Raw genomic sequence first — 15698 nt, 5'->3', positions numbered from 1 at the left:
GATATTCATGGCTCAAGGCAGCATAAAGTTAGACGGAGATATATGGATAATGATTTGGGCACAATGCAAGGGTACTTAGGGCGTGGTAGGCCGCAGTTAGCTAAAGGCTAAGGCTAATTCTAAATGCTGGAGTGTGGGTCATGCTACATGGTACATAGCGGCTAATGCTAATTCTAAATGCTGGAGTGTGTGTCATGCTACATGGTACATAGCGGCTAATGATAATGCTAATGCTAAATGCTAATTGTGTTGCGTGCTACATGCTAACGGATATCCTTAGAGACCCCATTGCGATGGATTAAAGTCTCTTAAACTTGTCTCTGTGTGTGTAAGTCAGGTTATATGTTTTGTGAGCGCTGTTAAATGTTGTTTGACTATGAGGGGAAAACGGAGGTAAAGCGGGACTGTTATTCTGTCTGTTTGGGGAGGGAGTAGAAAATCTCCCTTCCACGGTGAAAAAGTATTTTTGAATGGATGTGCGCATGTGCATGATTTTACGGCGCTAAAACTACGACATGAGGTTATTTGCTAAAACTACAAACACTTCATTGTGGGTAAAGGTCATAGGTCCCATCTGGGGTTACCCTGCAGGGGGAGAAATAGACAGACAGAGGTGAGATTTTAACACGAATCTTCTAGTTGTTACATCGGCGTATGGTTAAAGATGAAACTTGTTTTGTGACCTATTGAATTTATAAATTAGATATATGGTAACGGATTATAATAAATTGAATTAAATAATTAAATGACGGATTAAGATAAAATAAAAATGTTTTTGAGCGATCTATTTAGTTCTGAGTTTAGTCTTAGAGTGAATAATGTAGAACGAATGAATATTGAATGGTTGGAAATACTCAGTGATTGCATTAACTACTAAAATGTTATTCTGTGTGTATGTTCTTTTGTCATATGAGAGGAGCAATAGGACATACGATAAGCGAGGGGAGAGAGGAGATACAGGAAGTGATGACGTGACATCACGTGACGCGGCAGAGGCAGAGGATCAGATATCAGGCTAGTTCACAAAATCATCCCTTACAAAATATTTGATGTTATGACCATTTCACATAGGCTTGGCAAATACTATTTCATTAAAAATTGCATTTTGGAGGCTATGTGCATCACTGGGGTTGATTACAGTTCGGTTGGAAATCAGGTACTGACATTATTCTGCAATTAAGATACTTGGGTGCATATTAAACAATGGAATTTATAAAAATCAAAGGGTTGTAAGGTTAGAAGGCTTTGTTTTTGGGATTGCTTTGAAGTTGACTAACTTACATTTACTTTCCTGATGGGTTGTGGTAAGATAGCCACTAATTGATAAATTGGTGACATAGGATATAGGAATAAAAATTGGTTTTAATTATTCATGATTTTTAATTGAATTATAACAACAACAAAAATAATCTATTTTTTTCGGGTTGTTTAGGTTATATTAATAATTAGAGGGGGGAAGCCATAGGCTATATAGTCTAAAATAAAGTTATTAACAATAAAGGAATATAAAAGGGTTGATATAGGGGAAAAAATAGTAATCCTTTAACTAAAGTAGTGTTAGGAAAACTAATGGCAGAAGTTAGTACACCTTTCTCACGCACGGATTCAGCAAAATGACACCCACCTTACGAGAAGGGAGTAGAGCTTAGGGATGTTTATCCTCAGCTTCCAGTGATCATCCAGGAGGGTGATTGTTGCATTAGAGATGAAGATGAATAATAGATAGAGGACAAGCAGAAACGACCAGAAAGATGAATCCAAAACTCCAGAAGGAAGAAAAACCGAGATATCTGGAAACTAAGAGAAGAATGAGGTTCGAGTTCAGATGAAGATAGCGATAAAGAGGAGACTGAAGGTGCTGTGTATTCAAAAGGAGTTTGTCCTACAAGGACTGGCACAGAAGAGAAGTAAGAAGATGATGGAAGATGATATTTTGAGGACAGAACTTAGAATATAAGCTTTTGAAGAATCCTGATATGTCAACAGCAAGAAAGAACAGGACGAAGAAACTCTGAGAAAACTCAATCATACAACTGGTGGAGAAGAGAAGCTTTGGTTATGAAGAATCAGAGTGAACCAAATCAACAATCACTGTTACAGCTTCAACTGAACAATATTAAATGCAATTGTACCAGCCAAGGGGGGTACCAAATGTTCCATATCCACAGCCAATTTCTGGACAGACACAGAATTGGAGAGGAAGAGGACGAGAAGGCTTAGAAGGAGGAGGAAGATTTCAGCTACACTTCCAGCAACTTTCAGAAGACTGTTATAATTATGGACAGGTTGGTCACTTTACCTGTGATGGGAATGCGCCAGGAGAAAACAACAGAGGAAGATAAAGGAGCAAGTGAAGATCACCTGTTAGTGCCTAGAAGATACAAAGGGGGGTGCCAGCTGATAGCACCGATTAGAGAAGAAGACAAAATATCCAACAATTGAAGTAAAAACAACCGACCATTAGAAGTGATGGTGAATAGTGGAAAAACTTATCTGTGTTCAGCCTAAAGAGGTTAAACATATCACTATGTAAAATTAACTAATTAGGATAGGGATTGGAGGTAGTAAAACAGTTAATTACTCTTAAGATACTAATATTAGAGCATATACCTATTGCATTATTGGGAAGAGATGCATTGTGTAAATTGAACTGTACAGTAAGATGTACACTAGACGGCTGTCTGGTAGAGGATTTTAAAAAGTAGGGTTTTTGGGAATCATATTTGCTTAAAAAGATAATATCATAGGAAGGATGATAATCTATTAGACTGCCTATTAGACAATCCGTCTGAAAAATAAAGTTAAAAGGGGTGACTGTTATTCTGGGTTACATTCTTACACCAAGAGATTTCAGGCTCGTTTGCCAAGTTTAGTCGTTTGCCAAGTCTGTGTAAAAAAGTCAGAAGCAGGTGGGGACTTTCCCAATCACGTACTCTAAAAATTTGGTGGTAAAGGGATTTTGTGAATAAATCAGTGGAAAAGGTTTTTAAAGGTTAGGAGGAAAAGATTAGATTAAAATAAGTTAGGAGAACTAGGTTGAAGGAACTCTAAGACAGTAAGCTAAGTTTCAAAGTTAGTAGTAAGAGAGAGAGAACAGTAGTGAAGGACATTTTAGAGTTTAGTGGGAAGATATGGTAGGAGTTTAGATCTGTTAGGAGCAGATGCATTGAGAAAGTATGTGTTGCTGAATGATAAGAGAAGATTGAGGGTGATTGAGTATCTATAGTTACAGGTCCCAGCAGGGAGATCAAGGTAATTATAGGTGTATTTTTTATAATCAAAAGTTTGAAAGTCAGGGATTAGAGATAGGACTGAGAGTTGGGAAAAAGTGACACTAGTGGTGATAGATGGAAGTACAAGCAAAGACAACTTTTCTTTGGGGAAAATGGATGAATTAACAATAATGACATTAACACTTCAGTCTATTAAAACAACAGTGAGAAGCAATTTAACTCTTTCAACATTGATAGTTATTAAAGCCATAAATATATCGCATTTGATTATAAGGGAACCAATAGCTCCAGCACTAATTTTAGGGGAAAAATACTTATTAGGGTTAGGATGGGGACGTTCCTCCCATATGGAGAGATAATTATGGAGAATAAGTATTGTTATCAGGACCAGATGTAGAAGCGGTGTCCCCTAGTCAAAGGAGGGATAGTTTGTACAACGATATGAAGTGGAAGAGGTTAGGAGTGACTGTTCACTTATTTGGCGTAATGTTACAGAGAAAGGTCAGGGAGAGTATATGTGTACTTATCTAGTGCAAGCATTAGAATTTGTTCCGGTTAAGAATTATTGGTTAAAAGGCTATGTAATTCATAAAGTAACGCTTATAATGGAAGAGTTGAGGTCTGTTGTAGCCTCCACAGTCATTGAAGGAGTTCAGGAAGAATAGATTACAGTAGTCACTCCAACAGTAGATAATACACATAGGATATCGGTAGTGAAGAGTGTTAATACATCAACTAAATCAACTACTTTAATGGTAACTTTGGAAGGGATTAATGATACGATGGCAATAGCAAATTTAGGAAGTATGACACTGACAACAACTTTTCTGAAATTAAAGGGGGTAGCAAGACGAATAGGGTTAAAATAGGAGAGCAGATAGTAGTAGAGAGAATATAGATTTATCATGGAAGTACAGGATGAGGTCTTTGATTTTAATGACAGACAAGGAGAGGTATCTGATCAGTACCGCTCGTTAGGGAAGAGAGAAACTAAATGGATGGGTTTGATTCTTCTGTTGTGAAAATTAGAGATAGATGGGCAGGTTCCAGCAGCTCATTCTGTAAGATCAGTGAGGAATCTTGAGGGTCCATGTCTGTTGAGAATTCCAGCAAGAGACGGTCGCTCGACCTCTATCAAGTATGTGTCAATCTTATGCGTTGTCATGACTGTGGTATCAGCAACAGTCAGTAACAGATAAAATAATGTCATTGTCAAAACATTTGTTTAAGCCTAGGTTTAGGTGTTATTGGGTTAAGTGAATTAACTTGTGTGCATTTGTTAGATGTGAAGTAAAATCAGGTAACAGCGAACCCTGAAGCATTTGAGGTGTAACCATTGAGGGCTAAAAGTTGTTTTTGTTCTAATAAAACATATGAGGTAAGGGGTATGTTTATGGGAATATCAGATTGTGATGTTATATGATAACTTTGGGTATGCATGACCTTAAGGGTAGTAATGAGAAATCTGTTACTTTTTATGTACCAGTTAGTAGGAACAGCAGGACTTTGATGGTTAAAAGATTAGCTTTTGCCTGACAATGTGACTATGGAGAATTTTAGAGATATTTGGAGGGTTTGTGGTGATAAAGTATATATTCTTACCCTATGGATGGACAGGATGTTGTTACATGTCAACGTTGAAGCTTCCATATGAGGTTTCTACCATTATAAGAGGGGTAGCACCGGACACAGAAATCTGAAGCTATATTTGAAATTGGATGAAAAGAGACATGGCTACATGTCATAGTCTTCAACCCTATCATTGAAGGATACATCTAAGGGAGAAGGGGGGATTTTTTCCATGGTATGGTGTAACATTTGGGAAGATCATATTGATAATATTAGGTATACTTTGAGTCCAGATAGTTCAGATAGTTATATATGCATTGAAGAATATAAGGGATGCGTTTGGGAGATCTGAGAAGACTTGGTTGCAAGATCAGGTAGGCCAGTAGGGGCAGTGATGGGTTACATTTAATGGCAGCTTTGATAGCACTGTGTGATGTTTGTAATTTGTTACTGACCTTTGAGAAAGCTATGATATTGAGATAGGTTGGAGAGTGATGCCTGGAGACAACACTCAGATGCCGGTGTTGACTGTTCCTGATCTGGATGAAGATGGACAAGTGGAACTGAATGGATAAATATCATTTTTGATTATTTGATAATTTTTCTTTTTTTTTTTTCAATATTAGGGTGATTTTGGTATGATTTTATGAATCAAGGGGGGGAAGAGGATAATGTGATTCATACATCATTTATATATCATTTTTATATTCTTAGTTGATATTGATGGTTAATTTGAAAGTGTTGTTTTGCAAAAGATACTGTTTGGTCTTTCCTTTTCTTCCAGAAGCATTTGGGGGACATGTGGTGATTGAAATACTCAAAACAAGGACAATATGAAAGGACAATATGACTGGAGGAGATGGAACAAGGAGGGTGTGGAAAGATTCCGATTCCATCATCAACAGTCCATTGGAAGAGGAGACTACGGGGAGATGAAGTGTAGTGGACTACATTCCAGTGTCTGCAATGAAATATAGACATGTGTAATACATAATTGTGTCATATTCTTAGGTATTAATTTTTGTAGAATGATATTTGATGTTATTGAATACATGTGAGGATCTTAGATGTTTTTGTTTATTTCGGTGATGTTTAGGGACAGGGAATTTAGGCAGGGAGAGTTCCACTTTAGGGTCCAATGGGTTGACCAGCCTTAGAGTGGATGTTTTTGGATAGGATTTTGTTTGCAGGGGCTTACATGTGTATTTAATTGCATCATAGTTTCAAATGCATTTACATGGTTTATGAGTTTATCTGGAGTACCGAAGGTGGTTGCCTGGGGCAGAGGGACCGTGAGAGAATTTTACTGTCTTGATTGATGGATGGAAGGTTGCCGGACAGTTTTTCGCTCTTACACTCCATAGAGATTTGTTCATAAAGATAGTAATGTATTCACACTTCATAAACAGTTATTCATATTTCATAGAAAGGTATTTACACTCTAGAGGAGAATGTTTTTGGTTTAATGTTAAAGATACTCAATAGGATAAATTGTTACTTGTCATAATCCTATTCTGTTTGTTTTCGAGACTTTTAGTTCGTCTCGAAGGGGGGAATGTAGTGTATTGAGATTATGATGTTGTTAATGTTTTAAGTGGAACCAGAGAGGACGTTAATTTTAGTATCAAGAGGGAATGTTTTAGTGTAACGCCACATACAACAGACAGGAAGTGTGTTATGGACAGGGGAGACTGGTGATTGGCCAGAAGAGGGAGCCCATCTTTTTGCATTGTTTATAAGTAGGGGTTAAACGATGAAAGGGCAGAGCAGCCATTAGAATTGGAGGACACTGCTCTCCAGACCTCGCGAGTCTGTAAACTTATGCTGTAAGCTTGTGATAATGAATAAAGACTTCTAATCAAGGTACAGCTTAAGCGGACTTCTTTGTTTGACAGCAATAGCCACCGGCAGCCGACACGACACGACAACTACCTTACCCAGCAATCTAAAAATGTTTTGCTGACATGGGCTAATTGAGTGAAAAACTGCTAATGCACTACCAAATTTCAAAATTGCACCTTATGTATTCCAATTTTCTAACTCTCAACAGTAAGTTGAGTCCCTGACTAAGTTCCTAAAAAAATATACACTGCCAGTCAAAAGTTTGGACACACCTACTGATTCAAGGGTTTTTCTTTATTTTTATGTTATTCTATAATGTAGAAAATAGTAAAAATCAAGAAAAACCCTTGAATGAGTAGGTGTCCAAACTCTTGACTGGTACTGTATTTATATACTATATATATATATATATATATATATATATATATATATACAGTACATATTTATAACCTTCTGCTGGGTTAATTTTGTATATATATTTTTAAAACCACAAGTCGTCACGGGCCAAGTTTTGATTTAGCCAGCCAGAAGCTATTTTATTTTGAATTTTTGTGGGGAAACTTACTACAATAAAATAAAAGTGGATTGTAAAATCAGATTCTTAACCTTCACTCATTAAAGCAGATAGTCCTTTAGAATGAATTAAGAAGACCTTACATCTAGTTGTGTTCATGTTTTCAATCATTAAAATGTGATGAAACTCCTGAAAAATGTTGGTAATTGTTGCTTTTGAGCATGACTGAAGACCTTTTATCCTCTTCTCAGTTCGTGGGTGAATTTCTACTTTAACGAATATGGTTCTGTAAAAGATCAGAACATTGTCACCTTTAACATAACATCTTTATTATATAACCCTATAAAACAATGTTTTTTACAGTAATAATATGCCATTTTAGCAGACGCTTTTATCCAAAGCGACTTACAGTCATGCGTGCATAAATTTTTGTATATTGGTGGTCCCGGGGATCGAACCCACTACCTTGGCGTTACAAGCGCCGTGCTCTACCAGCTGAGCTACAGAGGACCACACAGTGCCTTGAGAAAGTATTTATACCCCTTCCACATTTTGTTACGTTACAGCCTGAATTCTTCAACCTCTATCAAATTGATTGTTGATCATTGCTAGACAAGCATTTTCAGGTCTTGCCATAGATTTAAGTATATTTAAGTCAAAACTGTAACTCGGCCACTCAGGAACATTGACTGTCATCTTGGTGAGCAACTCCAGTGTAGATTTGGTCTTGTGTTTTAAGTTATTGTCCTGCTGAAAGGTGAATTCATCTCACAGTGTCTGGTTTAAAACATACTGAATCTGATTTTCCTCTAGGATTTTGCCTGTGCTTAGCTCCATTTTGTTTATTTTTTTATCCTGAAAAACTCCCTAGTCCTTAATGATTACAAGCATACCCATAACATGATGCAGCCACCACCATGCTTGAAAATATGGAGAATGGTACTCAGCAATGTGTCGTATTTAATTTGCCCCAAACACAACACTTTGTATTCATGTGACGAGTAATGAGGATATGAAGAGGCAGGATGCAGACATCAACAAGGTAAAGGTTTACTTAACAATAAGAAAGACAATAACAAGAAGCGAGTAACCGACACAACGCTAACAATTACACACAACAATGATTGAACAGTCCAGGGCTATATAGTGGTGGTGATGTATTGATGAGGTGCAGGTGCGCTGGAGGTGATTAGGGTGCGTTGGGTTTCCATTCCTGTGTTGCCAAGGTGGTGCGCTCAGACCGGTGGCTCAGTAGACCGGCGAATCAGAGCGCCGGAGGGGAGCAATGGGAGGAGACGTGACATTACCCCCTCCCCCCCCCCCCCCCGGACGCGCGGCTCCCATCGCAGGACGTCGCCAGCCATGAGGACGACCCCGAGGATGAGGAGCGGGCCGGTCAGCGCGGCGACGGTGGAAGTCCCGAATTAGGTCCAGAACGTCCCCAGCCGGAACCCAGCTCCTCTCCTCAGGGCCATACCCTTTCCAGTCCACCAGGTAACGGAGCCGTCCCCCACAGAACCTGGAGTCCAGCAGGTCCCTCACAGCATACGCCAGACTCCTGTCAATGTCCAGGGGCGGAGGGGGCACACCCCGGGGGACGGCATCCGCCAGAGGACCAGGAACCACCGGCCTGAGGAGAGACACATAAAAAGTAGGTGAGACACGGTAGTGAGGGGGAAGGAGCAGCCGGTACGACACCTCATTAATCCGCCGAAGGACCTTAAATTGCCCCACATACCGGGGGTTCAGTTTCTTACAGGGCAGGCAGAGAGGGAGGTTTTGAGTGGACAGCCAGACACGATCACCTGGAATACGGTAGCCTCACTGCGGTGGTGGTCAGCTTGGTCCTTCTGCCGAAGAATGGCCCTCCCCAGCTCCTGGTTCATGCGCTCCACCTGCCCATTTGACTGAGGCCTATACCCGGAAGTGAGGCTGGCAGTGGCCCCGATCTTCTCCGGGAAAGCCTTCCACACTGGGGGCCACGGTCCGAGAATTGGGGGCCACGGTCCGAGACGATGTCCTCCAGAAGTCCATAGTGCCGGAAGACCTGTTGGAACAGGACCTCAGCAACCTGGAGAGCAGAAGGAAGACCAGTTAGTGGCAAAAAACGGCATGATTTTGAGAACCGATCTACGACCACCATGACTGTGGTGAAGCCGTCAGAACGTGGAAGGTCGGTGACAAAGTCTATGGACCGGTGTGACCAAGGTTTCTGAGGCACTGGTAGAGGAACTAGTTTGCCTGCCGGGGCGTTCCGAGGTGTCTTCGTTTGTGCACATACAGAACAGGAGTTGACATAGCGAGAGACATCAGTAGCCAAGGTGGGCCACCAGTATTTTTGTGATAGAGAATGCAGGGTGCGCGTAATAGCGGAGTGCCCTGCCGTAAGAGTGGTGTGCGCCCAGATCAGCAGGCGGTCACGGACACTGGTGGGTACATACACGCGCCCCGGAGGGGCGTTGGCAGGCGCTGGGTCCTCCTGAATTTCCAAGCGGTTGTCTTCGTCCACATCCCAAATGACAGGTGCAACGATAAGAGACGGGGGCTGGATAGGACCCCCCAGATCCTTCCTTTCTCTGGTATGGTGCATCCTGGAGAGTGGGCGGTAGGACAGAATGAACTGAAAGTGAGTAAGAAATTGGGCCCACCTGGCTTGACGAGAGTTCCTCCGTTTCGCTGCCCGTATGTGCTCCAAATTCCGGTGGTCAGTAAGAATCCAGAATGGATGGACTGCGCCCTCCAGCCAGTGTCTCCATTCCTCCAGAGCGAGGACCACCGCCAACAGCTCCCTGTCTCCAACTCCATAGTTCCTCTCTGCGGGGGTAAGCTTTTTAGAGATAAAGGCACAGGGATACATATTCTCTGGCTTACCTTGCTGCTGGGAGAGGACCGCACCCACGTCCTCCTCAGATGCGTCCACCTCCAGGATGAAAGGACAAGATGGATCTGGGTGTTTTAGGATGGGTGCTGTGGCGAACTTCTCCTTCAGCCTCTTGAAGGCGGCGTCAGCCTCAGGGTTCCAGGCCAGCTTCTGAGGCCCACCCTTAAGGAGAGAGGTGAGCAGGGCGGCTATGGAGCTGAAGGACATGATGAAACGCTGGTAGAAATTGCCGAAGCCAAGGAAGCTCTGTAGGCCCTTGATGGTGGTGGGGACTGGCCATGACCTGACGGCGTCCGTCTTCTCTCTTTCCATGAACACCCCCTGAGGACTGATCCTGTATCCCAGGAAGGAGATGGCCTGTTGGTGGAATTCGCATTTCTCCCCCTTCACCAACAGGCTGTGTTCCCAGAGGCGGAGTAGGACAGCTCGGATGTCCCTGACGTGCTCCTCGAACGTAGCCGAGTAGATCAAGATATCGTCGATGTACACCACCACCTGTCTACTCAGCATGTCTCGGAACACGTCATTGACGAAGGACTGGAACACAAAAGGTGCGTTGGCGAGGCCGTAGGGAATGATGCAGTATTCATAGTGGCCTGAGGTAGTGCTGAATGCCGTCTTCCACTCGTCTTGTTCCCGGATTCGGATCAGGTTGTAGGCACTCCTCAGGTCCAACTTGGTAAAGTACCGGGCCCCTCGTAGCTGCTCGATGGCCGACAGAACCAGACTGATAATCTGCATAACCGCTGTCATAGCCAAACCATAAATGTTGTTAACTGTGAGATCTTCTCCACATGAGAGGCGAAGTAGAGAGGGGTTGTCACAATAGATATTTAGTATGTAAGCCTTGCACCTCTTAACTCGGGACTGAAGAGCAAACAGGGTCAGTATCATGGCCAGGTCAAGGCCCCAAGCAGCTGATATAATGACACATAGTGTAAAAGGTGTCATGATTGAGGGGTATTGCAGTGGTTTGCAAATGGCAAAATATCTATCAATTGACATCGCTGCAAGTACAAAAAGCACACCACCTCCGTACATGTGACAAAGAAAGGCTTGAAAAACACATGTGGGGTAGTACACAGAGTGTGTCTGTGTCACGATGTCTGCCAACACCCTGGGTAGCATAGAGCTGATTCCTACCAGGTCATTCAGGGGGAGACTGAAGAGGATGTAAAACATGGGCTTGTGGAGAGTCTTCTGTGTGATGATCAACAGTATGATGGTCAGGTTACAGAAGACAGAGAACAGATAGAGCAGGAGACCCATGGTGAACACAGGGTAGTTCACTGGGGTAGGGATGTCAAAACTGGCAAGGTAGTGGGTTCGACCACCCATACACAAAAAAGAAAATGTATGCACGCATGACTCTAAGTCGCTTTGGATAAAAGTGTCTGCTAAATGGCATATTATATTGTCTTTAACTTAACATGTACTCTGCATTAAAGCAATGTGTAAGTATACGGCACGTTATTCAGATGAGTGGTATAGCTTACCTGAGGGTTTACCTGTCTGTTACGTTCTGTCAAACAATACCCTGCTATTATGTTGTCAATCTTTCTAAACTAGTTTGGAGAGAGCTGTGGCACTAGCAGAAATAAAGCCCCAACTCCTTGTGCAGTAGAGTTTTATTTAAAGGAGACAGATTCATGTGACAGTAATCCCAGAGAATCACTCACACATTCTGACGTAACTCAAGACTAAGTGATTGGTTGTTGGGGTGATTGCATGATGATGTATTAATTACTGTATCTAAATACATAATGATGTTATATTGTGGTAAATTACGGTGTATGTACGTCGTTGGCTATGTGATCTACGAAGACATTCTGTACATGCAAGACAGTACTCACGTATATTTTAAACGTTAACAGAAATAAACATTTCACTTTCTTTCTGAAGCCAGTAATGACCTATGAAAAGGCTTTATTGTAAAATCACAACATCAGCACATATTAATTACAACACTTTCAAAATTGCCCAAAATTACAAAAGGCTCTATTCAATCAGTACCACGGAAGTTCAGCTTTACTGTGTGATTGAAATGTAAAGGTAATGGTTCTGCTTTAGCGGAGACAGCATTCAGAGTAAACTCTGCCTGCATATTACTTTTACATTTATATTGCAGAATCTTTAACGCTTCAGATTTACAGATTGAATAGAGCCGAAAGTAGAAAATAAATTGTACATTTAGAAAACTGTAAAATCAAAATGTTATAGGGAAAAATACCAGCAAAATTACTCCTCGTGCTATACAAATCAAGGGCCAGAAATAGTATTTACACTATTTTCATTTTAAGGGGCAATCTGCAGTTCAAACAATAACAAAGGTACAACCTGCCACTGTTTTGGTAAACAGCCAACATGCAGAAGCTTTTATCCAAAGCAACTTATATTCATGCTTGCATACATTTTATGTATGGGTGGTCCCAGGAATCGAACCCACTATCCTGGCGTTACAAATACCATGCTCTACCAACTGAGCTAAAAAGGGGCTGAATAACTGTAACCTCTCTCAAATTCATAGACATAGACATGACCGTCCATGATATCAAAATTATAGTTTTAAGCATGAGTGTTTTGTTTACAATTAAATTGTTTACAATGGAGTGAAACAAGCGTACATTTTGGGTTCTGATGAGGGTATGTCAGACGTCAGTGTGTAGCGGTAGGACGGAATCAGGCGCAGGACACAGAGCTAGTAGATAACGTACTTTGCTCGTAAATAACAAATTAACATAACTCCACGCAGGGAGGACAATCCCGCTCACCAGTCAATAACACCAAACATAGAACAAGCACGCACACAACACAGTGGGAGCCAGAGGGTTAAATAGGGAACAAATCATAGACATAACGGGAACCAGGTGTGTACAATGAAGACAAAACAAGTAGAACACAGAAACATCGATCGGTAGCAGCTAGTACTCCGGTGACGACAAACGCCGAAGCCTGCCCGAGCAAGGAGGAGGAGCAGCCTCGGCTGAATCCGTGACAGGGTAAGACACTTGAACTAAGCTAATGAGGCATTCTTCAAGAACCAATGGGTATATATAATTAATTTGACATTAAAAATGTTTTATATACCAATCACAGATAGCACCTTTTAACATAATTTCTCATCCCATATTGGACCTTTTTGTTTAACCTTGTATGTTTAAACATGTCTAAATGCTTTCTAAAGCTGGGAATAAATTGAAAATACATTTATTTTAAAACTTTTTTTTAAAACTTGAAAGTTAAATAAAGGTAAGGAGAAGGGATACATCTTTAAACTCAAAAGCACAATCTCTAATTTCAACAGCTTGACCCAGCCACTTTGTTTGGTAAACTGAGAGATGGGGCTGGAGATTCAGGGACTGCCAGTCCATGAGGTTGAAATGATAGTTTGATGGATGATTTGAAGCTATGGTATAATGTGCATTGTTTAATAATGCACTGTAAGCACAGATGTAGTGATGAACTACTGATAGGCAGTATTATGTAACTATTTCCGTTGTATGTCTTCAGAGCAGAAACAATACACTTTGCCCCACATCTGGCCTAATTGTGACTGTGAACTGTCATTACACACCATGTTTATAATTGGTTCTGACTGATACTTTGTTGAGAAATACTTTCAATAGAGTGATTCGTATTTCACTTGCGTTCAGCCCATAAACAATTGGATTCAGAAGTGGAGATACTAGAAAGATGAGCATGCCCATAATCTTTTGCAAGTCAGCTGAGACATTCTTGAGTCTGTATGATAAAATGGTGAAGGTTCCTACAACCTCAAATATGAAGAATATGACCAACTGTGCCACGCAGGTGTTCAAAGCCTTACTCTTAGCTTCAGACTTCCTTGTAACCAAGCAAGTGATCAGAATCTTCACATAGGAAAAAATCTGAACAGATAAACTTATAATCTGCATGACTGCTGTGTTAAACAGGCCTATGACATTATTCAGTGTAGTATTACCACAGGTGAGCTTAAGAAGGGAGGGGTTGTCACAAAACACATTCATTATGGAGGATCTACACCGGGGCAGCTTTATCTGCAGAGAGAACAGTAGTAGGATCAAGAGAAAATCAAGACTCCAAACCAGTACAATAATGAGCAGCACATTGCTGGGTGTCATAATAGTATTGTACCTTAACGGCTGGCAGATGGCAACATAGCGATCAAAGGCCATAGCCGCAAGAATAAAGAGAACCGCACCTCCATACATGTGGAGCAAGAAACCCTGAATAACACAGAGAGGATAAAAGACTGTGTTTGTCCCAGTCACAATGTCTGACAGCACCTTCGGGAGCATTGCAGTGATTCCTATCAGATCGTTGAGAGGAAGACTGAAGAGAATAAAATACATGGGTTTGTGGAGGTTCCTTTGCATGACGATGACGGACAGCAAGGTCAGGTTGCAGAACGCACCAAATAAATAGATAGCAATGCCCAGGAAAAAGATGGGATACTTTCCACCAGGTGGAATAAAAAATGGGTCCAGAGTTAACTCAAAGCTGACGCTGAAGGATACGTTCTCCATCAGAGCTCACCAGAATGGTGCTGGAAAACCTAGAGAGAACAAAGTTGAGAATGAATCTAAGAACTATGTACATGAAATTGTCTACATGTTTAATATACAATACAAGACATCACCTTCCACGAACAGCTGAGCATGAATCCTGAGAAGATGTAGGTGCCTCCAGGGTGGAGCACTGCTTTGTACATATTGGCCTTTGAAACGTTCTTTTATTGCTGCCTTCTGATTGCTATGCGTCAGTCTTAGAATCCCATGAGATAGTGGAGCTTTGATTGCAAAATTGAGAGGATCACCTTAGAATGGGTTAGACGTAAAAAATAGAATGAATTAATTAATTGAAATGAATCAGGGTTAGGGTTAAGGGCTTTACAGACAGGAAGTGGCGGCGTGGTTGCCCATTCATTTTCAATGTAGCAAGGTGGGGGGCAATTCTATCCAGGCGGAGTGATCGGCGGTGCTCATGCATGTGATTTATACAGTATTTTTGGTATTATCCAGTGGTGGAAAAATTACTCAATTGTCATACTTGAGTAAAAGTAAAGATACCTTAATAGAAAATTATTCAAGTAAAAGTGAAAGTCACCCAGTAAATTACTATTTGAGTAAAAGTCTAAAACTATCTGGTTTTAAATGTATTTAAGTAGAGTGGTGGAAAAAGTACTCAATTGTGGTACTTGAGAAAAAGTAAAAGCTATACTCTACATCAAAAGCAAACCAGACGCAAACCAGATGGCAGGAATATGTTTTTATTTTATTTATTTTTTACGGACAGACAGGGGCACACTCCAACACTCAGACATAATTTACAAACACAGTATTTGTTTTTAGTGAGTCCGCCAGATCAGAGGCAGTAGGGATGACAATGCTTTATATTGATAGGTGCGTGAATTGGGCCATGGTGCTGTCCTGCCTAAGCATTTAAAATGTAACGAGTACTTTAGGGTGTCATGGAAAATGTATAGTAGTAAAAAGTACATATTTTCTTCAGGAATGTAGTGGGAAAGTTGTCAAAAATATAAATATTAAAGTACAGTTACCCCCCAAAAAACTACTTAAGTAGTACTTCAAAGTATTTTTACTTAAGTATTTTACACCATTGGTATTATCAACAGTAAACTGTGAAACACAAAACCCAT

General features: G+C 40.9%; 2 protein-coding genes across 2 annotated transcripts; both read right to left on the bottom strand.

Moving 5' to 3' along the window:
• Nucleotides 1-545: 545 nt before the first annotated feature.
• LOC311106217 (olfactory receptor 4C11-like) lies at nucleotides 546-11377 on the bottom strand (the record flags this gene model as incomplete). The annotated part of the gene is made up of 2 exons (XM_084148521.1): nucleotides 546-585; nucleotides 10728-11377. 2 exons carry the CDS (start codon nucleotides 11375-11377, stop codon nucleotides 546-548), a joined length of 690 nt encoding a protein of 229 aa, XP_084004647.1.
• Nucleotides 11378-13605: 2228 nt separating this feature from the next.
• LOC311106216 (olfactory receptor 8D1-like) lies at nucleotides 13606-14565 on the bottom strand (the record flags this gene model as incomplete). The annotated part of the gene is made up of 1 exon (XM_084148520.1): nucleotides 13606-14565. The coding sequence occupies one exon, from the start codon at nucleotides 14563-14565 to the stop codon at nucleotides 13606-13608; it is 960 nt and encodes a 319-aa protein (XP_084004646.1).
• Between the last annotated feature and the right edge of the window lie 1133 nt (nucleotides 14566-15698).

Source organism: Coregonus lavaretus (assembly GCF_964263955.1).
Source record: "Coregonus lavaretus genome assembly, chromosome: 30".
Lineage (NCBI taxonomy): Eukaryota > Metazoa > Chordata > Actinopteri > Salmoniformes > Salmonidae > Coregonus > Coregonus lavaretus.
This window is presented reverse-complemented; position numbering and strand designations above follow the sequence as displayed.